At 43.7% G+C, this 24,436-nt stretch overlaps 1 protein-coding gene across 1 annotated transcript in view; it reads left to right on the top strand.

Annotated features, from left to right (window-relative positions):
- Positions 1-1,746: 1,746 nt before the first annotated feature.
- EVA1A (eva-1 homolog A, regulator of programmed cell death) overlaps positions 1,747-24,436 on the top strand; it is a 601,323-nt gene continuing 578,633 nt past the window's right edge. Inside the window, exon 1 of the mRNA XM_082249889.1 lies at positions 1,747-1,930. Within this exon, the coding sequence (XP_082106015.1) occupies positions 1,831-1,930 (100 nt within the window). The 5' untranslated portion in view covers positions 1,747-1,830. The remainder of the gene's footprint in view (positions 1,931-24,436) is intronic.

The raw sequence follows: 24,436 nt of genomic DNA, 5'->3' as shown, positions 1-24,436 counted from the left end.
GAAAGAAAGTGGAAGGAGTGAAATGAAGGGGGAGGAAGAAAAGATGTAAAGAGGTAATGAAGGAAGGGCAAAGCCATCAGATTTAAATCTGAGTGGCTGTTGAAGGGCAATTCTTAAAGTGACAAATTAAATATACATACTGTAGATGTCCCCTTTAAGATCCCTTTAATTATCCTGGCACCACCATGGGCAATGGGACTCTGTTGATGTCATTTCCAGTCTTCAGTAAGCTGGCCTTAGTACCATAGAGTATGGAAAACCTGTGCTGAAGCAGAGTAGATCCACTTTTATTTAACAATGAGCCTAAGTTCAGTATACTGGAAATCATGTTGAATACCCCAATGTTCTAAAGATGTTAAGGTCCAGCCAAAGGGTCAAATTTAGAGTTCAGGGCAATTGTGCACATTGCTTGCAAAGGAGCCATGGTGAGATAAATGGCCCTCCAAGGGGCAACTATTTATTTCTTTAATTTATAAAGCAGTAAAAGTTCTCTATAATATTCAAATATTGATAAAATATGTCATCACATATGCTAAAACACTGTATATGTCACATAGATAGATATGTGTTTAATTTCTAGTAGATCTCATATGTTCATATTTCTATGTGTAACTACAATGTTAATGTAATTTTTATGTAACTGAGTGAGTAGTTATTTTAATTTTAACATAAAAAAAAATTTAAAATCCCTACATACACTAATTCTCCTGAGTTTGTTATGAGCTACACTGTGTATGAATATTAACTACAATAAGGTTATGCTGGAATTCTATAAAGGTGAATTTTACCTTTAAGGGTTAGTTGACCCAAAACTAGTATTTAATTTTTTGGTATCAGCTTGGTATATCTTTTGGTTATTCCGATACCATATTTGTGTCTGACTTCCCAGTACCTGTTGTAGTCATTGGGCCTTACCCTCCCTGCTGGGCTTTTTGTTTAATTTATATAATGTAACAGAAAGAGCTTGAATGCACAAAGGTTGGGAGAAACAAATATGTGGGGTACAGATAATAGCATGAACTCTGACATGTTTCACACTAACATACACACTCATAGGCATGTATTCATAGACACTATAAAAAACGAATTAAAATAAGGAACTTATTGGACTGAAATAAAGAATTTTGATTTATTGCTGGAGTGCCATCATCCATTGTTCTATTGCACATATCTTCAGACAGGCACTCGGCAGTATTTGCAGGGTGGACTGACCTGGAGCAGCATTTTCTATGTTTATATAGGCAGAAACTGACCTGGGAAATATGGTAGGAAGATTTCAGTGCTGGAACATCTGAGACTAATAAGATGGCTCTCACAGCATGGTCCATGCATAGCTAATATACCACTTTTGGGTGGGCAGACCCCTTTAGTAGTACAAAATAGGAAGGTGGGCATCTAGTGACGTTGATAGGTACAAGGAGCAGAAAGAACATGTCAAAGTGTAATGTATATGTAAAGCGCTGCGTAAATTGACAGCGCTATATAAGTACCTGAAATAAAAAAAAAATAAAAAAAATCTCAGGAACACAAAAAAAACTCTGGGACTCTCAAAGGACAGCTGTCCACCAACTCTGACACAAAGACCTGTCATAAGAAATAGATGCAATAGTAGCAGCTGGTGCTAGGACCCAGCAGAGAGCCTGTCTCTACAGGTAGATGTGAGCCTGCTGCTACAGTTTCAGCACTGTCTGTGTCTGATCCATTCATTGCCTCTCAGGGAAGGAGATTGAATGTTCCTGTGCCCTGAGCAATGGGACTAGCACAGTGCACACACCGTCTCAGGAGAAGGACCACATTGCTTTAAAGAAGCCAGGCTCTGATCGGCTAAGGATGGGAATCTATGGGACGGCTCACATTTCTTTTGGTGCTTTGGGGATAATATACATTGCAGCTTTAGGCAACTTGGCAGCAACATCCTCTGAGTTTTCAGGTAGGAAAAATGTTCAGATTCTTTTTACGTACATTCCCCCTTAAGGGAAGGGGATTTCTTAGAACAGCACAATGTGCTTGGCTCAATTTACTAAAGGAGTAGAATGTTTGCTTAGCCTAGGGAAGCCAAATCATCCAATATTGTGCAAAGGAAATGCTTAGTTTTTTTCCCGAAAAATTCACATCTCATGATTTGGTATTTAAACTGAAGACAGCTTCGCTGGGCTAAGTGGACATTGCAAAGGTTGCACACTGCTTGGACCTTAGAAGAAAGGGGTAGAACTCTGAAAGCTTGATCTGAAAATTGAACTGTTAATGCAAATAAAAAAAAAAGTGGCACAAACAGTACTCAACTATGTTCTTTTAGGTGCTCAACTATGGCTGCATACACCATATGTATTCAGCTGGTGGAAAACTTTCCAGCAACTTATCTTCATTTACAGTCCTACCGGCATGTCGGATTATGGTGGCTGCAGACCCTGCTTTTTACATTTTCATAGTGGTTATGTACCTCTGATGCCAGCCTGCTTGTTATGGTGGTCATGTGATGTGTGTGGTACTAAAGCTCGTCAAGCACAGCAAGATTTTGATTGGTTAGCTTTGCCCAGTTTAGCTAACAGCTGTATGATTGCCATCTCATTGGGTTAATTAGACGACTAATTAATAAAGATTGGTCCTCTATTACACAACTGTTGGTAAATCTTTTAGAACTGACCATGTAACATCTTACTGTGATCTGTGTTTGTGGTCCTCCGTAGATTTTTGCGAACATAAACCACACTTAATTGAGGGCTCATTGAAGCTTTTTGTTTACTGGTGCAATTTTACTGATGCATTTTCCCTTGACATCAATAAAAAATTACAAAGTGTATGTTGGCCAGCCATGTCATACATTCTAATGCACCTTGCATTGCACTTTATTGCATGTCATAGCCTATGCCAATGCATACCAATGTGCTTATGTATGCTTTAAAGCGGTACTAAACCCACAACAGTAAAATCAGTCTGTATATGCAGTAAAGCATGGGTGTCCAACCTTTTGGCTTCTCTGGGCCACATTGAGTGTAGAGAAATTTTCTCGGGCCGCATATAACATATATACTATAGTTAAGGTATATAAGTAAAAAAATGCCACCGCGCCCTTCCTGCGCCACCGCGGCCCCCACACTAATTTAACACAACTAGAGGAGGATCAAATGAAATGGAATCAGTATACAGAGGTTTACTTCTTCTGAGAGATATTAAAGGAACACTCTAACCACCATGACCACTTCAGTGATTTGAAGTGGTAATGGTGGTAGGAGTCAGAAACACTACACATGCTCCCCCCCCTCCCACCCTCTGAGGCAGCCTCTGCCTACCGTTAGTTGGAAGCTGCTGTGGCCGTGCCCCCGACCTGACTTCCTTCCTCCCCAGCAAAAATTGGCAGGGGGCCGCATTGCCTGAGGTTCCGGGCCGCAGGTTGGACATGCCTGCAGTAAAGCATGCTTGTTATACTCACTGTGGAACCTAAGGGGTTATTCCTCTGCATTGTGTAAAAAAGGCTGTTTGATACTGTCTTCTCTGATCCCCCCCCTTCTTCCACTGTCCCCAAACCAGCTCCTGATAGAACAGAAGCTAGGACACAAGCTGCACATACTCAGTTTGGTGTGTATTTCTAGAAATTTTTTTCCCTTTTTTTGGGAGAGTGCATGTGATAAGCACAGAGTCAATCAGCACTTTTCAGACAGAGGGTCAGGGGTCCTGCAGCCTCATAGAAGAATCAGGGGAGAATGAAAACTTCCTACAAGCTTTAACCAGACACTGATAGAAGTCACAAGACTGCTATATACCGCTGATGAGAAAAGGTATTTAGCAGTTTATATTTACTAAAACTTTTGCATTTCCATGTTTTGTGTGCTGTGGGACAGCAGATATAGTGAATGCAGGTCCTGGGTTTAGTAACACTTTCATGCATTTTTATTGATTTTCACGGAAAATGCATCAGATATAATATGGAAAGGTGTGAAACCAGCCTAAGGTGAAAAATACATAAGAACAGGTCTGTAGCAGTGGGCAAAACCATAAGTGAGAAAAATAATGAGAATATCATCAGTTCATTTATTTCAGTAATTCAGTTCAAAAAGTGTAACTCCTATATTATATATATTCATTATACAGAGAGCGATATATTTTAAGCAATTCTTTCTTTTAATGTTGATGATTATGGCTTACAGCTAATGAAAACCCAAAATTCAGTATCTCAGAAAATTAGAATATTGTGAAATAGTTCAATATTGTAGACTCATGGTGTCACACTCTAATCAGCTAATTAACTCAAAACACCTGTAAAGATTTTCTGAGCCTTTACATGGTCTCTCAGTCTGGTTTAGTTGGTTACACAATCATGGGGAAGACTACTGACTTGACAGTTGTCCAGGAGGGGCATAAGTCACAAAAGGTCATTGCTAAAGATGCTGGCTGTTCACAGAGTGCTGTATCCAAGCATACTAACGGAAAGTTGAGTGAAAGGAAAAAGTGTAGTAGAAAAAGGTGCACAAGAATCAGGGATAAGCGCAGCCTTGAGAGGATTGTGAAGCAAAGGCCATTCAAGAATTTGGGGGAGATTCACAAGGAGTGGACTACGGCTGGTGTCAGTGCTTCAAGAGCCACCACACACAGACCTATCCACGACATGGGCTACAACTGTCACATTCCTTGTGTTGTGCCACTCCTGAACCAGAGAAAATGCCAGCAGCTTCTTAACTGAGCTAAGGAGAAAAATACCTGTACTGTTGCTCAGTGGTCCAAAGGCCTCTTTTTGGATGAAAGTAAATTTTGCATTGCATTCGGAAATTAAGGTCCCAGAGTCTGAAGAAAGAGTGGAGAGGCACAAAATCCAAGTTGCATGAGGTCCAGTGTGAGGTTTCCACAGTCAGTGATGTTTGGGGAGCCATGTCATCTGCTAGTGTTGGTCCACTGTGTTTTATGAAGTCCAAAGTCAGCGCAGCCCTCTACCAGGAAATTATAGAGCCCTTCATGCTTCCCTCTGCGGATCAGTTTTATAGAGATGCTGATTTCATTTTGCAGCAGGACTTGGCACCTGTCCACACTGCCAAAACTACCAATACCTGGTTTATTGATCATGATATCACTGTGCTTGATTGGCCAGAAAACTTGCCTGACCTAAACCCCATAGAGAATCAGTGGGGTATTGTCAAGAGGAAGATTAGAGACAACAGACCCAACAATGCAGACGAACCGAAGGCCGCTTCCATAACACCTTAGCAGTGCCTCAGGAGGATAGCCTCCATGCCATGCTGCATTGATGCAGTAATTAATGCAAAAGGAGCCCTGATCAAGTATTAAGTGCATACTATACTGTACATAGACATACTTTTTAGTAAGCCTACAATGTCTGTATTAAAAATCCTTTTTTTATTGGTCTTATGTATTTTTCTAATTTGCTGAAATGCAGAATTTTGGGTTTTCACTAGTTGTAAGCCATAATCATCAAAATAAAAGAAAGAAATGCTTGAAAAACATCAATCTGTGTGTAATGAATCTATACAAAAATATATGAGTTTAACTTTTTGAATTAAATTACCGAAATAAATTCACTTTTTGATGATATTCTAATTTTTTGAGATGCACTTGTATATATATTTTTACATAGATACACACACTCTCTCGCACACAACAGGTCTTCTGGTCTTGGTCTTTCAATTTGCTGACCTATTGTCCTATTATCTATATAACTCATTTATGTGGTGCCAGGATATTTCACAGATGTTTACAGGGAGCTCTGAACCATTCACATCCATCCCTACTGCCAAAGGTACTAATGTCCCAACCTCACTCACATACACCATATGTCTAGTTTGGGTGGAATCCAATTAACCTCTTGGTATACTTTTGGCCTATGGAAAAAATCTGCACTAATTCAAGGAAAACATACACCGATCATCCACAACATTATGACCACTGACAGGTAAAGGGAATATCTCGTTAAAATTGCATCTGAAAATTGGTGGGATAAATTAAGCAGCAAGTGAACATGTTGTCCATGAAGTTTATGTGGTGAAAGCAGAAACAAATGGGCATCGCAGTTTGTTGTGTATGGTGCTGTGAAGCCCATGGTGACCCGTGTCCACTACCAAAAGCTTCTATAATGGTCACCAGAACATCAGAACTGGACTATGGAGCAATGGAAGAAGGTTGCCTGGTCTGATGAATCACATTTTCTTTTACATCATGTGGATGGCCGGGTGCGTGTGCGTCACTTACCTGGGGAAGAGATGGCACCAGGATGCAGTATAAGAAGGCAAGTTGGCAGAGGCAGTGTGATGCTTTGGGCAATGTTCTGATGGGAAACCTTGGGTCCTGTCATTCATTTGGATGTTACTTTGGAGTCAAGGCCTCAATAGGTCGGGGCTGTTTTAGCAAAAGGGGGGCATACTCAATATTAGGTGGGTGGTCATAATGTTATAACTGATCAGTGAATACACTCCATGCAAAGAGAGACTTTGCTGAGACTAATCTAATCACCAAGTTTCATACAAATACCCTCAACCTATGTAAATATGATATTCTATATTAGTAGTGTAACATTATGGTCTTGAGGCTTTTATGTAATGTAATGCATATTGGAAACAGAGTCAATTAATATTACTAGATCTGGTGTTAATGGTTTGCTTTCAGTTCTACCTTGTCAGTTTTATTTTGCCATCTGCATCCCATTGGGGAGATTCTTTTCACTTCCTTGCTCATAGCCAAAACAGGAAGCGGCAGGAAATACCCCCAAAATGAGGGGAATCCCTGGTTGTCACCAGGGTTATCAGAACTAGTGGAAGATTTCCCCTCTATTCCCATTTGTTCACATGAGAACCCAAAATTTGGAATTTTCTTGTGTCTGATTGTCTATCTTAGTATAGCTTTATGTGGGCAGCAAATGAATGGCTCTACAGATTATATTTGTCATTAAGGAATGATATAGAAACCAGTTATTTGGTTGGGTCTTTAAATTCCTAAATGAAAGACTAAAGTTATGGTATAATGTTTACTGGGGCAAGATAAGCCCTATGGATGAGACAGCCAATGTAAATTATACCTATACTTAGTAGAATATATATTTAATTAATTGAGGAAGTAAAGAATGCACCATTGGGTGAAAGAGCATACTGTGAGCATTACTTTAGACCCTAAGATGAATTTTAGGCAAGGCAATTTTTGCATAGTTATTTTGGTCCAACGTGAACTACAATGATTTCCAGCTTTCCAGGGGGATTTCACAGATATGACACATAAATATTTGGATCAATGTAACCATGTAAAAATTGATATACATAGAATTCATCCTTATAGAAGAATTTCAGGTATGGGTATTTTACACATAGTTTTATAGACAGGAGATTGACCCTCATAGGTGCCATTCAGAGAATGCTTTGCTTTTTCTGAATGAATTTAAATAATTTTCTGATTGGACGAGGTAGAGAGCATGACATCACCGCCCTACCCGACCACCTCATCCAATCTGAAAATGCTTTGAAATCATTCAGAAAAATGCTGAGCATTCTGTGAATGGCACAGATACCAAATGCATCTCGTGTTTACAGTGCAGAAGGTCAGCAGATTGGCACAGGGCCCAGAAGCAAGTGAAGTTCACTGGAGTAGTGTCTACTTTATTGATTTCCAGCTTAAAGGGGAAACAGTCAGATATATGCATGGTTACACTGGTCCTAGCAAGTGGCATGTGGTTGTAGAGTAGCCTCATCTACTTTATTGGGTCATGTTCGGAGGCTGTACTGCCCACCAAACACAATGAAGTGTATAATTTTTGCCATGTGGCAAACAAAGAATTGTGGCCATGGCATATGTACAACTCCATCCGGCTGCCTTTGCTGCACCCCAACCACAACTAAATTCCCCAGGGACAATGTTTTGGTTTCTTCTACGAATTAGTTTGGGGAAGGGACAATAGGCTGGGTCTGGGCACGCTTATGTATCAACCCTATATGTATACACCCCAACCACAAGTGTAAATGAGGCCTAACTAGGTTTACTTAAAGGTAGCATTAGAGGATTTTTTATCAAATTTTAACCAAATTTAAAAAAACTAGGGACATTTTTACCAATAAGTGCCAGTTCACATTTATGCGATGATAGACAGTACATGTGATTCGCAGCGCACTGCTCTGCAAACCATATGCAATGTCTTTGCGATTGCGAATTCAGCCATACATATTGTGATTCGGACACAACTTGCACAGGACCCTTTTTTGGGTCCACACCAGAATCGGATCGCATGGGTGTTCACACCTATGCGATCCGATTCATGTCTGAACTAACAGTTCGCACTGCGATATGCAAACTGATCTGGGGGTGTCGTTAACCTTGTATTGACACCCCCAGCAATTCGCATATAGCAGTGTGAACTGCCTGAGAGTTGAATGCGATGCGGGAACACGCAGTGGATTCGCAGATTTCCCGCATTGAATATGTGTGAACCAGGACTACAGCTTCCCTGGGACATCTGACAACACGCGGAAAGCAGAGCCAGATGACAGACCTGAGGTGTAGAGAATTATAATGGAGTAGAATTATTATCACACAGTTCATTATGTCATAACCCCTAATGCTTCCAACAAGAACTCATTCCTCCAGCAGTAAGACCCTTGTAAGAGACTATCCACTGACAGCTACAAAGCACATTATCCTTTTTCCAATGGGAACTTATTTGCAAGGGAATTAGCAGTACCCAAGCATCACAACAACCTGCAGCAAACAATAAGTCTATTACTGAGCTTTTTCCAAGGAAGATGCAGCATTTGCATTTTGCAGGGAGATATGTCTTTGCTTAGGGGGAAAAAAAAAGGTACTCTGAAAGGAAGCAAGAATTAGAATAAAAGATTTGTAAAGGATCGAAGTCCGTAGGCCGGCCATAAGGGACAGAGGATGGAGTGAGATTCTGAGTCTTTTCAGGGAACCGCTATTCAGCACTGAAAGAAGGAAAAAGAAGCAGTCTGTCTTGGGTAAAACTGAAATGTGCTGAGCCTACAGTAACACAGACTGGTTAAAGTGTAGGTCCAGCCATAGTGGGTTATACAAAAATGGCAACCACCCCAATTTATAACTAACTTTTGAAGTAAGGCACACATGGAAGGGCTGTACACAGCACAAACAAAAGTTTTCCCAGCACACTTACAGTAAGAGCCGGTTCACATAGCAGCGACCCGACTTGCCGGGGCGACCTGTGAAGTCGCGGTGCGCAGCTCGCACCGCGACCTCGGAGCGGCCGGCATGGACTTCATATCATTGAAGTCAATGCAGGTCGCTCCAGGTCGACCCAAAGAAGCTCAGGACCCTTTTTCTAAGTCGGAGCGACTTGTGTCATTCCTATTAGAACGGGTCCTGTGCTAATCTATGGCAGGCGACCTGCGGCGACTTGTCAGACGACCAGGTCGCCTGACAAGTCGCCCCAGTGTGAACCGGCTCTTAGCCTGCAAAAAAAAAAAAAAGTAAAAACAAAACAAAATACACTAACTAAACAATTTAAAAAGCAATTGAAAATAAAGGTTTTGGTTGCACACATTTTCAAATATATATGGAAGTCACACTGCCTTGTCAAGGCTCTTTTGTAAGTGCGGTTCAAACTCTTATATTTTAGAGTCTCCATATTGGAGTGGATACATATGCCTGGAGGCAGGGACACATTAGAAGCCCTGTAAGGGCACAATGGCAGCTGAAGGTTTCCAATGTGTCCCCATGCCAATTCCAGCTAGCATGATGTATAAAATGGCAATACCCAAATTTATGACTAGCTTTTGAAGTAAGGGGCACATGGAAGGGCTAGCTGGACTTTAAGCTGTGTTTTTTTAATGGTTGTCTTAATCGGATGTGATCTATATTGAAAATTGCAACCAAGGTCAGCCTATGTTGGCGCGATGAAGCTCAGCCCTTCCTGTCTCCTGCACCTTGCTATTGGCTAGGGAGGTCACCATCACATTTTCTGGCCAATAGGAAAGCAGGTGCGGGCATCAAGGGACCTTATCGCTCTGGCTGCAGTTCCCCTTGCAGAGAACCAAAGGAACTAAGACTTTGAGGGCACTCTAACTCTTTAAAGAAACCATGTACACAGGCTGGCATTTGAAGTTCATACTATCCCATGTAGCAAGACTATAGCACTGTTTACAATGATTACCTTCTATTTATATGGTTTTAAAAAAAAAAAACTGTTGCAATTGCTCCCAATACCTGAATGCCTGGTGGTGGTAAAGCTTGATGGTTCTGTCACTTTTCCTGAACAGCTCGGTCTGCATATCATTTTTAAAAAAGTCAGAATAAATGTGTAAAAAAAAAAAAAAAATCAGACATTGAACATTATTATTAAAATGTATTACCGTCACTCAATTATTAAAATACAGTTTTTCCATAGTAATCCTTTGATGCATTTTACTTGCTACCTGGAATTGATGTTACATACTAAAATTATTATTTTTTTCTATGGCTGTGTGAGCATTTTGTGTGTTACTGAGTAAATACATTTAACAACATTAGTTTGGTCAGTTGTGCCCGTAGTAACAGCTTAAGTTTTCATGTCATATTGGCTTAGCGACTTGAGTGTTCTGCTTGAGTTCTATGGAATGTTCAGAGTGCTGTGCCTTCCCATATGTCTGCTACAATGTATCACAAGACTGGATGACCTGTATTGTTGTAGATGCCATCCAGATGACCGGTGAACTGTGGGCTCTGCTGTCAGTAGCTGCCTTTGATCTGTGGAAAGACAGGAGAGGATCCCCCCCCCCCCCCCCAGCTCAGAGTCATCACACTGATGAAAGAAGCTAGGGAATGTACTCTTCCCAAGCAAACAAAAGCAGTACTTCTCCCATACTAAAACCTTCCTGATTTATTTCTGGTGATGGACAAACATTTATTCTATTATAATAAAACATTTGCACACCAGTGGTATGTTTTCCATTAATCTCAAGCAATAGTTTGTTTCTGATTGAAGCTTTAGGGCCTTTCTTTTGCCTATTATAGCAGTCGTGGTCAATTTCCTGGACATAGGAAGCCTCAGGTGTGGCCCCTGACATCCCCAAATGGACGAACACAATATTCAGAAATTGCAATGCTATGGAAGGCTGTCAGGGACTGCAGACATGCAACAGAAAATGGTTAGAGACTAAAGGCATGCTACCAGAGATGGTCAGAGACTGCATGCTTGCAACAGGAGATGGTCAGAGACGATAAGTATACTACCAGACATGATCAGAGACTGCAGGCATATGACCAGAGATAGTCAGAGCCTGCTGAAATACAACAGGAGATTGTCAGAGACGATAAGTATACTACCAGACATGATCAGAGACTGCAGACATATGACCAGAGATAGTCAGAGCCTTCCAAAATACAACAGGAGATGGTCAGAGACTGCAGACATGAAACGAGAGATGGTCAGAGTTTTCGGGCATGCTACCAGAAATATTCAGAAACTGCAGACATGCAAAAGGAGATGGTCAGAGACTATGGGCATGGGAGATGGCAAATATGCTAAAGAAATTGTTGGAGATTGCAGACATGCTTCTGAAGAAAGTCATAAACTGGAGAAACATTACATTGAACTACTAGGAGATCACTAGCATTATAGCCCCTTAACAAAATCAATGATTCCACATTTCTGCTCCCTCCAGCCCCCTAAAAACTACTGGTAATTAATATATCTCTGAGCAAGATCCATCGTAAAAGATCAGAGGAAAACAAGACAAAGAGGAATAACAGCAAAAGAAAGTAAGAGACCATGAAACACATAAACCAAACTATTAAATGCTAGAAGCTGATCTAGAGAATATCTTCCTTCATTGGCCTGAGTAAGCACCGATACAGAGAATACGGACTACTGGAGCTAATGGCTTGTTTCCACTGAGCGTTATGGTACGGTTCGGTACGCAATTTTTGCCGTTTCCATTGTGAATGGTACCCTAATTCCGAACCGTACCGTACCACTTTTTTGGGACCCTTTCGTTGGGGTACCAAGCACATTAGTACCGTACCAACAGGGTGGAGCTACACTCTGTAGAACTTTGATTGGTTGACAGAGAATCGTCCATCACAGCTTTCCGGCTACACCACGCCTATCATGAAAGGGTACTATTGGCAGTGGAAACGCAAGGTGTACCGTTCCGAACCGTACCATACTGAACCGAACCGTACCGTATCGTACCGTACCACTCAGTGGAAACGAGGCATAAGAGAACCCCACAAAGTGCATGTAATACCAAAACATTTTTTGTGGAAAGGTTAGAATCCTGCCAGGTTTCTATTCCTTCTTCTGCCCCCACTGGGGAAAAATTATTGGGGTTAATTTACCAAAAAGGTATATACTGTAGGCTGTTCACTCTGTAAGGGAATTTTCCTTTAACTTAATCAACGTGGTGAAATTTATATTACAAAGAATAGCCAATCATGTTTTAAAAATCAGTTTGTAAATGGATCGAAAACTGGCTAAAAGATCATATAGAGAGTAGTGGTTAATAATTCATACTCTCCAAGGTAATCAGTGGTGTACCCCAAGGTTCAGTATTGGGACCCTTACATTTTAATATATTCATAAATGATATAAGGTCTGGAATTAAAAGTACAATTTCAGTGTTTGCAGATGACACCAAGCTTTGCAGTGGATGTCTCCAACTTACAAGCCGAACTCAATGCACTTTAATTGGGCAACTACAATATGTGGCAAATGTTGTTTAATGTTGATAAATATAAAGCTTTGCACTTGGGGGCTAAGAATATTCATGCATTATACATACTAGGGGGAATAAATCTGGGGGAATCAATGGTGGAGAAGGATCTGGGGGTTCTAATAGATCATACACTTAATAATAGCATGCAATGCCAAGCTGCGGTTTCCAAAGCGAGCAAAGTCCTTTCTTGTATTAAGAGAGGCATGGACTCCAAAGAGTAAGTTATAATTTTACCCCTGTACAAATCATTAGTAAGACTTCATCTGGGTCCTCTGTGCAGTGCCAATTTCCCCTACTGCCTAGGCTTTCCCCAGTTTTCCTCTCCCCCTAGTGCTGCAAGGGATGTTTTAGGATAGAGAGTGTGGAAGGGGCTAATCAATATGTCATTTACTGGGCCTTTCCTTTTCTAAATGAACACAGTGAACACTCTCACTGTCTGTCTTCAATCATAACTGAAACATAGTAAACTGTTTACTATGCTCCAGTTTGTTAATGAACAGGAAGCCGCTCAGCACAGAGCACTTCCCATTCATTCACTATCTAGTGCAGCTTAAGCTACAGAGAAAGGCATGTGTGTTTAAGCGTTGGGGTGCACACTCAAATGCAATGGGCTGTGAACGCCTATGGGTATAGGATTATGTATATGAAGGTTTTGGATTTGTGTGTGTTTTTTTTTTTTTTTATGTTGGTTGAACTGGAAGGACTAGTGTTTTTTTCAACCAGATTAACTATGTGCAAGGAAAATGTTTTTAAAAAAATGATTTTTTCTTGCACATGATTAGATGATGGAAGACAGCAGAGCTATTCCTCATTCAAGAAAGGAAAAATTCCTTTCAAGGTGAACGTGACTATTTCTCTTTAGTAAACCAATCCCATTGTCTCCGTGAGACAGAAAGTGGGGGGAAATATAACATTTTACACTTGTCACCACAAGAGGAAAAAGAAAGGGAATCTTTTACTAGGGACACCTGTTCTGGTGAGAGCTGCCTAAAGCTGGCCATACACAAGTACATTTTCAAACATTCATATGAAAATTCTCAGTACATTTGCTGGCTTGACAAAGTGATTTGAAATTACTTTTAAAGTTTGGTTGCTTTTAACATTCGATTTTAGAATAAATGTAATTTCCAGTACGGAAAACAGAAATTTGTTTGAAAAAAATGTTTCCATCCTTCTAATTTTCGCATCTTCGAAAACCAACTTAGATTTGACCCCACTAATCAATATATAATCTAACGAATGTTCTTAAACAGAAAATTTCTATTAGCGTTTGGCCAATTTAGGAGATTTCACTCCCTTCGGAGAGTTTTTCTCTCACTTCATTATTATTATTATTATATAGGATTTATATAGCGCCGACAGTTTACACAGCACTTTACAACTTGAGGGTAGACAGTACAAATACAATACACTTTAATACAGTAGGACTCAGAGGGCCCTGCTCGTTAGAGCTTACAATCTAAGAATTTATTATGTTTTCAAAAAGTTTTGGCTCGAGTTACACTTTATCAGATATATACAGTAATATATATATATATATTATATATATACTGTATGTGATTATATACAGTAAACCAACATCTATAAAGCTATGAGATTTTTTGTGTTGGAACACGACTGATACTGACAGTCAGTAGTACGCAATACACATATAGCTTCATGGGTCCTGCTTCAACCTGCAAAGACAGACAGTCAACAATTAAAAAGAGTTTGGGAGAATGGGTGAGGGGTGATTTTACAGAGCAGACAAAGACAATGGAGGGGAGGCAGGGGGGGGGGGGGGCGGGTAGAGGGAAAGGGACCCTGGCACCTTAGTTTTTCTCCTATGGATAAGGATTGCAGTTTTGCAACATAGTAGCACAGGGCCCATAAAGCTGAACTAAACTCTTTCAATCAGCATTAACTGCTTAAATCCTTATTCTGTTAGAATTAGTAAGTAGATAGGAAGGTATATTTTATTTTTTTGTTTTCAAACTTTCTTTCCATTTCTTGAGTTGAGGGGATGATGGGTTTGCTCAGCTAAGCACAGCCTCCTGCCTGCATGCCTGAGCTAAGGGCAGATGGATGCCATGAAGTAAATGCTACATGACTCATCAGCCCTCATCAAGATGACTATGGCTAGAAATGCTATGGTGGTGTTTTTCAAAGTAATTTCTCAACAAAGTAAACAATGGAGACATGGATGGGTTGTTTTGAATATCTAAAATGCATTAAATGGCGTTTCGCAGGGCAGTTAGTGACAGGTTTTGAGGTTCAAAGATATGTGGATTCGATTACAGTACCTTTTTAACTTTAATCTGACAGATTGGGGCCCATTTAGATCAGAGCTGCCAAATTATGCTTTTTTTTTGTCAACGTCACATGAAAAGGAATCTTTATAAATTAAATGCTGTAAACCACTTGAATAATAGTAAGAAATCAACAGAGCTTTTTACCTTTACACCTCAGATCAGCCCCAATTTTTTCAACTTTACACCTCAGACCAGCCCCAATTCTTGCACCTTCACACCTCACACCTTCCCACCTCGGATCATCCCAATTCCTGCACCTTCATACCTCAGATCAGACCCAATTCCTGCACCATCACACCTCGGATCATCCCAATTCCTGCACCTTCATACCTCAGACCAGCCCCAATTCCTGCACTATCACACCTCAGATCATCCCAATTCCTGCACCTTCACACCTCAGATCAGACCCAATTCCTGCACCATCACACCTCAGATCATCACAATTCCTGCACCATCACACCTCAGATCATCACAATTCCTGCACCATCACACCTCAGATCATCACAATTCCTGTACCTTCAAACCTCATACCAGCCCCAATTCCTGCATCATCACACCTGGGATCATCCAATTCCTGCACCATCACACCTCAGATCATCACAATTCCTGTACCTTCAAACCTCATACCAGCCCCAATTCCTGCATCATCACACCTCGGATCATCCAATTCCTGCACTATCACACCTCGGATCATCCCAATTCCTGCACCTTCACACCTCAGATCAGACCCAATTCCTGCACCATCACACCTCAGATCATCACAATTCCTGCACCATCACACCTCAGATCATCACAATTCCTGTACCTTCAAACCTCATACCAGCCCCAATTCCTGCACCTTCAAACCTCAGACCAGCCCCAATTCCTGCACTATCACACCTCGGATCATCCCAATTCCTGCACCATCACACCTCGGATCATCCCAATTCCTGTACCTTCAAACCTCAGACCAGCCCCAATTCCTGCACCATCACACCTCGGATCATCCCAATTCCTGCACCTTCATACTTCAGATCAGCCCCAATTCCTGCACTATCACACCTCAGATCATCCCAATTCCTGCACCTTCAAACCTCAGATCAGACCCAATTCCTGCACCATCACACCTCAGATCATCACAATTCCTGTACCTTCAAACCTCATACCAGCCCAAATTCCTGCACCTTCAAACCTCATACCAGCCCCAATTCCTGCACTATCACACCTCGGATCATCCCAATTCCTGTACCTTCAAACCTCAGACCAGCCCCAATTCCTGCATCATCACACCTCAGATCATCACAATTCCTGTACCTTCAAACCTCATACCAGCCCCAATTCCTGCACCTTCAAACCTCATACCAGCCCCAATTCCTGCACCATCACACCTCGGATCATCCCAATTCCTGTACCTTCAAACCTCATACCAGCCCCAATTCCTGCACCATCACACCTCGGATCATCCCAATTCCTGTACCTTCAAACCTCAGACCAGCCCCAATTCCTGCACCTTCATATCTCAGATCAGCCCCAATTCCTGCACCATCACAACTCGGATCATCCCAATTCCTGCACCTTCATACCTCAGATCAGCCCCAATTCCTGCACCTTCAAACCTCATGCCAGCCCCAATTCCTGCACTATCACACCTCGGATCATCCCAATTCCTGTACCTTCAAACCGCAGACCAGCCCCAATTCCTGCATCATCACACCTCGGATCATCCAATTCCTGCACCTTCATACCCCAGATCAGCTCCAATTCCTGCACCTTCAAACCTCAGACCAGCCCCAATTCCTGCACCATCACACCTCGGATCATCTCAATTCCTGTACCTTCAAACCTCAGATCAGCCCCAATTCCTGCACCTTCAAACCTCAGACCAGCCCCAATTCCTGCATCATCACACCTCGGATCATCCCAATTCCTGCACCTTCATTCCTCAGATCAGCCCAATCCCTGTACCATCACACCTCAGATCTTCCCTATTCCTGCACCTTTACACCTCAGATTACCCCAATTCTTGCCCCTTCACACCTCAGATCAGCTACAACTCCTCCACCTTCAGAACACACAAAAAGCAACGCAGCTAGCCACTCGCAGGTGTCAAAGACACCAGTAAGAAAGGTGTCAAAGTCAACAGTAGAAATCAGCAGATTCCTGCCCCTGCCAGTTGCATTGTACCTAAATGCGTGTGAAAATGTAGCTGTAGAACAGGGTTTGGGACCCACTACTTTAGAAAAAAAAAAGTTACCAAACCCTGTTATAAAGTGCAGTTTCCTTTTAAAACTTCTAAAGAAGTGGTTACAAAGCCAGACTTACAAAGCCAGATATAATGGAGTACTCACAAAGCCAGTTATTAAGCAAGACTCCTTTATAACTGGCTCTGGGAGTAATGCTTAGTAACTGGCTTTGTGAATACTGAAAAGCCAGTTAAAAAGCATTAAGCCTTGTACACACCACTAAACTTACTGCTCAGGATGTTAGTACAGCGATCTCCCCTGCTGAACTATTGTATTCCGACTGGGGGACCACCCCCCGCCAGAACACTTTCAGCCATTGGCTTAGAGAGCTGGTTGGCAGACCTTTTTTTTTTTACATGACCCTTCAAAGGAAGCCAGCCAAATGGCCAACTTCTGTCATTAATTACTGTAAATGAAGAATTAGCCAGTTCTTATGTCAAAACTCCTTTATAACTGGCTCTGCAAATATTGCTTTACAACTGGCTTTGTTAGTACTGCAAAGCGCCAGAGTATTGCTTTATAACCAGCTTTTTGGGTATTACTTTTAGTAGTGCTTTCAAAGCCTGTTAAATACTTCATCCACTTTCTGTGTAGAAAGTCAGCTTTCTGGGTAGAATGGTCTCCCCTTTAGTTTGATTCAGGCACACGGCTACTGAGGAAGAGGAGTACCCAGAGACAGCAGGTGCACACTTATTAGTGAAGCTTGCCCAGCTGATTAGTAAACTGAAGTCACTGAGGGCCAAAAAAAAAAAAGAGAACATTACCATTAGCAAAAGGAGCACTCTCTGGCCTCGAGCATCTGATCTGGACAATTTTATTTTGGAGGGAGGGAGCTGGGCATACACCAGCCATAGTGCTTTCTCTAAAGGCGACTGCAGCACCTCGCCGGCTTCAATGTGCCAGAGGCTGGTTACTGCAAGTGTTACTGAGCCTGCCCGGCTACTGCAAGTGATACTGAGCCTGCTACTGCAAGTGATACTGAGCCTGCTACTGCAAGTGTCACTGAGCCTGCTACTGCAATTGTTACTTAGCCTGCTACTGCAAGGGATACTGAGCCTTTTACTGCAAGTGTCACTGAGCCTGCTACTGCAATTGTTACTTAGCCTGCTACTGCAAGGGATACTGAGCCTTTTACTGCAAGTGTTACTGAACCTGCTACTGTAAGTAATACTGAGCCTTGCTACTGCATGTGTTACTGAGCCTGCTACTGCAAGTGATACTGAGCCTGCTACTGCAAGTGTTACTGAGCCTGCTACTGCAAGTGATACTGAGCCTGCTACTGCAAGTGATACTGAGCCTGCTACTGCAAGTGTTACTGAGCCTGCTACTGCAAGTGTTACTGAGCCTGCTACTGCAAGTGTTACTGAGCCTGCTACTGCAAGTGTTATTGAGCCTTTTACTGCAAGTGTTACTGAGCCTGTTACTGCAAGTGTTACTGAGCCTGTTACTGCAATTGTTACTGAGCCAGCTACTGCAATTGTTACTGAGCCTGCTACTGCAAGTGATGCTGAGCCTGTTACTGCAAGGGTTACTGAGCCTTTTACTGCAAGTGTTACTGCAACTTAGCATGCTACTGTGAGTAATACTGAGCCTGTTAGTGCAAGTGATACTGAGTCTATTACTGCGGTGATACTGAGCCTGTTAGTAAAGTGATACTGAGCCTGTTAGTACAGTGATACTGAGCCTGTTAGTACAGTGATACTGAGCCTGTTAGTACAGTGATACTGAGCCTTGCCCGGACTCTATGTGTGCTGCTTCCTCTGACTGGGTACCATACTCCTGGCCCCAACCACACGTGAGTTCAGAAACATGCCTGCATTTTGCTTATTAAAATGGATTGCTGTGAAGGAGATTTATATAGTAAATTAGCAACAACATGAAACCTACATCTATTGCAGATTGACTGCCCCACATTTAGCAATGTATATAAGAAATAGAATTGGTTATTGTGACACCTGCAATCCTGGGCTCCCAACTTATCAGTTTTGCAAAAGTCAGCAACAGATCTAGTAAATAAATAATAATAATATTCATTTGTACTATACTGAGGAAGCAGATTCTGCAGGGAGGGTATCTCTGGTAGGGTTGAGCGGACACCTAGATGTCCGTGTTCGACGGGTTCGGCCGAACTTTAAAAAAAAGTCCGGGTCCGTGTCCCGGACTTTTACCGAACTTTTCCCGGACACCGAACCCCATTGAAGTCAATGGGGACCCGAACTTTAAGGCACTAAAATGGCTCTAAAACACCAAAGGAAAGGGCTAGAGTGCTGCAAATGGCAGCAAAACGTAATTAAGAGCATGGCAAGTGCTCTGCAAACAAATGTGGATAGGGAAATAACTTAAAACAACAAAAAAAAACAGAAAAATAAAACAATGTTCTTCTTCATCTCTGAAGGACGAGGCCCATATGGAGTAGGAGGGAGGTTGAGGTGGTGGTGGATGTGGCGGTGACATAGGCGTGCGCACAGGGTGTGCTGGGTGTGCCTGGGCACACCCTAATCACCTAGGGCACATAGCATTGCCAGTGAGGAGATGGGAAAGATCTCCCTGGGACCTGCTCTGCTCTATTTCTCCTTGCCTACAGGTACATGGCCCCGATACATTACTCTCCCTGCTGGCAAACACATGCATGTGTATTTCAACTTTGGGGTGCACACCTTAATGCAATAGGCTGCGCACACCTATGGGCGGTGTAGGTGGAAGCGGCGGTGGAGGAGGACCAGGGCCGGATTAACAGCATCATGGGCTTGGTGCTGAGGATTTTGAAGGGCCTTAAGGGCCGTGCCTTGCCATGCACCCAGAGGAGGAAGGGTGCAGCCATGCATGCCTAATTCAACATGGGATGCTGTCTCTGAAGCCCATAAACACATCCATGCATCGCCAACTGTCCCTCCTTGTCCGGCCTTCACGCTGTGTGGGGAGGTTCTGAGGGTGCTGCCTGGGGAAGCGAGCATAGAAGCCAGACTTCTGTGTTTACAAGTGACAGAAGAGCGGTAACAGTGAATATGGCCAACCCGGGGCCTATATAAAAGGTAGGGGCCTGGAGCTGCAGCTCCAATAGACCCTACATTAATCTGGCCCTGAGGAGGAGGACGAGGTAGCCAACACTGCTTCTTTTCACAAATTTTAAATGAGGGTACACCCCAAAAGAGTGAGAAAGAGCAAAAATGGAACAATGGGTGGGTAAGGTCGGTATCCATTGCTATTCTGCATAAGGTACGGAAAAGTCCCGTGGGATCCATGCCTGGTTCATTTTAATGAACGTGAGCTTGTCCACATTGTCTCTGGACAGGCGGCTGCGCTTGTCTGTTATAACGCCCCCAGCCGTGCTAAATACCCGTTCAGATAATACACTGGCTGCAGGGCACGCCAGCACCTCCAAGGCGTAAAGGGCAAGCTCAGGCCATGTGCCCAATTTGGAGACCCAGAAGTTGAAGGGGGCAGACCCGTCATTCACTACATGTAGGCGTGTGCACACATACTGCTCCACCATGTTGGTAAAATGCTGCCTCCTGCTAAGACGTTCCATCTGAGCTGCTGGTGCTGCTGTTTGTTGTGGCGTGCTGACAAAGCTTTTCCACATTTCGGCCATGCTAACCCTGCCTTCTGAGGTGCTGGCGGTGCCCTGGTTGCGTTGGCGACCTCCTCCTCCTCCTCCTCTGCCTTGTGCTTCCACTGTGGCCCCGCTGTCAGATGGGAATGCCAGCAGCATGGCGTCTACCAGCGTGCGCTTGTACTCGCGCATCTTGCGATCGCGCTCCAGTGAGTGAATTAAGGACGGTACGTTGTCCTTGTAACGGGGATCCAGCAGCGTGGCCACCCAGTAATCAGCACAAGTTAGAATGTGGGCAACTCGGCGGTCGTTGTGGAGACACTGCAGCATGTAATCGCTCATGTGTGCCAGGCTGCCCAGAGGCGACGAAAGGCTGTCCTCTGTGGGAGGTGTATGGTCCGTGTCCTCTGTATCCCCCCAGCCACGCACCAGTGATGGCCATGAGCTGGCCTGGGTGCCACCCTGCTGTGAACATGGTTCCATCTCCTCCTCCAGCTCCTCCTCCTCCTCATCCTCCTCATCCTCCAGAACTGTGCCCCTGCTGGACAATTGCGTCCCTGGCGTTTGCGTGTGCAGGAACCCACCCTCGGAGCCCCTTGCGAATGACTGCCCTGAAAGCCTTGGAAATGTTACCTCTTCATCCTCCTCCTCCTCCTCATCCTGTGCCACATCCTCTTCCATCATCGCCCGAATTGTTTTTTCAAGGAGGCATAGAAGTGGGATAGTTAAGCTGAGAACGGCGTCATTGCCACTGGCCATGTTGGTGGAGTACTCAAAACAGCGCAACAAGGCACACAGGTCTCGCATGGAGGCCCAGTTATTGGTGGTGAAGTGGTGCTGTTCCGCAGAGCGACTCACGCGTGCGTGCTGCAGCTGAAACTCCACTATGGCCTGCTGCTGCTCACACAGTCTTTCCAGCATGTGCAAGGTGGAGTTCCACCTTGTGGGCACGTCACATATGAGGCGGTGAGCGGGAAGGCCGAAGTTACGCTGCAGCGCTGCCAGGCGAGCAGCAGCAGGGTGAGAACGCCGAAAGTGCGCACAAACGGCCCGCACTTTCTGCAGCAGCTCTGACATATCGGGGTAGTTTTTAAGGAACCTCTGCACCACCAAATTCAGCACATGCGCCAGGCAAGGGATGTGCGTCAAACCGGCTAGGCCCAGAGCTGCTATGAGATTTCGCCCGTTATCGCACACCACCAGGCCGGGCTTGAGGCTCGCTGGCAGCAACCACTCATTTGTCTGCTGTTCCATGCTCCTCCACAACTCCTGCGCGGTGTGTGGTTTGTCCCCCAAACAGGCAAGTTACATAGTTACATAGTTACATAGTAGGCGAGGTTGAATAAAGACAATAGTCCATCCAGTTCAACCTGTGTAGGTGTGTGTGACTGTAATCATCTAACATAGCCCTCAATCTCCTGATCCTTGAGATGTAAGTCTAAGAGTCTTTTGAAAGTCACCATACTACCCGCAGAAACCACCTCTTGTGGTAGACAATTCCACAATCTTGTAGCCCTAACAGTAAAGAACCCCCCACGTTGCCTGAGGTTAAAACGCTTCTCCTCTAATCGCATTGTATGTCCTCGAGTCCTCATGCAATTCCTTCGAATGAACAGCTTTTCTTCTAAGCTGAGATCCCCATTAAGATATTTATAAATTGCTATCATGTCCCCTCTCAGACGTCTTTTCTCCAGGGAAAATAAATCGAGCGATTGCAGCCGCTCTTCATAGGTAAGGTCCTCCAACCCCCTAATCAGTTTAGTTGCCCTTCTCTGGACTTTCTCCAGCTCCAACACATCCCTCCTGAGGACTGGCGACCAGAACTGGACAGAATACTCCAGATGCGGTCGGACCAGAGTTTTATAAAGTGGAAGGATTATAGTCTTATCTCTGGAATACATCCCTTTCTTTATGCATGCTAATATTCTGTTGGCTTTGGAAGCTGCCGCTTGGCATTGCATGCTGTTGCCTAATCTATCATCAACTAAGACTCCCAAATCTTTCTCCATTTTTGATTCCCCCAAGGGTTCCCCTCCTAACGTGTATTGTGTTTTTATGTTTTTGGTCCCCAAGTGCAAAACCTTACACTTCTCCACATTAAACCTCATTTGCCATGTCGTTGCCCACTCCGTAATTTTGTCCAGGTCATTCTGTAGGATATCTGCTTCATGCTGTGCAGTTATTGCCCTGGCCAATTTTGTGTCATCTGCAAAAACTGATAACGAACTACTGATCCCTTCCTCAATGCTGTTTATGAATAAATTGAACAAGGTTGGTCCCAGGACTGAGCCCTGGGGCACCCCGCTTACTACCTCAGACCAGTCTGAGTATGCGCTGTTTATTACTACCCTTTGGACACGGCCTTTTAGCCAATTCCGTATCCAAGAGCAAACCCTGCTGTCGATACCTGCAGACCTTATTTTATAAATTAAGCGCTTGTGGGGAACTGTATCAAACGCCTTAGCGAAATCCAAGTACACCACATCCACTGGTCTCCCCCTATCTAGCTCACAGCTCACTTCCTCGTAGAATGCTAAGAGATTGGTTTGACAAGAACGCCCATTTGTAAACCCGTGCTGGTTACTACTGATGATGTTGTTGTCTTTAGCATACTCTACGATATAGTCCCTTATCATCCCCTCCAAAAGTTTACATATTATTGATGTCAGACTGACAGGCCTATAATTTCCCGGGATATGTCTCTGGCCCTTTTTGAATATCGGAATCACGTTAGCCTTCCTCCAATCCCCTGGTACATCTCCTGTCCTAATACTGTCAGCAAAGATCAGGAACAGTGGTCTAGATATAACCATACTGAGTTCCTTGAGCACTCTCGGATGTACGCCATCCGGGCCTGGTGATTTGTTTGTGTTAAGTTTATCCAGTCTTTCCCTGATTTCCCCCTCTGTTAGCCATAGTGGCAAGTCCTGTGTATTACTACTAACCATACAGTCATGGTCAATGTTCCCTCTAATTTTTTACTGAGCTGAGCAAATAAAAAAATTTCTGAGCGCAAACCTTTAGATTGAGCAATGGGGGGGGGGGGGGGGGGGACGTCAATGCAGAGTGACCAGCTTGCCCCAATCAACTGCAGAGTGCCACAGCAATGCCCCCAATAAACTGCAGAGTGCCACAGCAATGCCCCCAATAAATTGCAGAGTGTCACAGCAATGCCCCCAATACATTGCAGAGTGTCACAGCAATGCCCCCAATACATTGCAGAGTGTCACAGCAATGCCCCCAATACATTGCAGAGTGCCACAGCAATGCCCCCAATACATTGCAGAGTGCCACAGCAATGCCCCCAATAAACTGCAGAGTGCCACAGCAATGCCCCCAATACATTGCAGAGTGCCACAGCAATGCCCCCAATACATTGCAGAGTGCCACAGCAATGCCCCCAATACATTGCAGAGTGCCACAGCAATGCCCCCAATACATTGCAGAGTGCCACAGCATTGCCCCCAATAAACTGCAGAGTGCCACAGCAATGCCCCCAATAAACTGCAGAGTGCCACAGCATTGCCCCCAATAAACTGCAGAGTGCCACAGCATTGCCCCCAATAAACTGCAGAGTGCCACAGCATTGCCCCCAATAAACTGCAGAGTGCCACAGCATTGCCCCCAATAAACTGCAGAGTGCCACAGCATTGCCCCCAATAAACTGCAGAGTGCCACAGCATTGCCCCCAATAAACTGCAGAGTGCCACAGCATTGCCC

This window comes from Pelophylax lessonae (assembly GCF_965119305.1).
Source record: "Pelophylax lessonae genome assembly, chromosome: 3".
Classification (NCBI taxonomy): Eukaryota; Metazoa; Chordata; class Amphibia; order Anura; family Ranidae; genus Pelophylax; species Pelophylax lessonae.
This window is presented reverse-complemented; position numbering and strand designations above follow the sequence as displayed.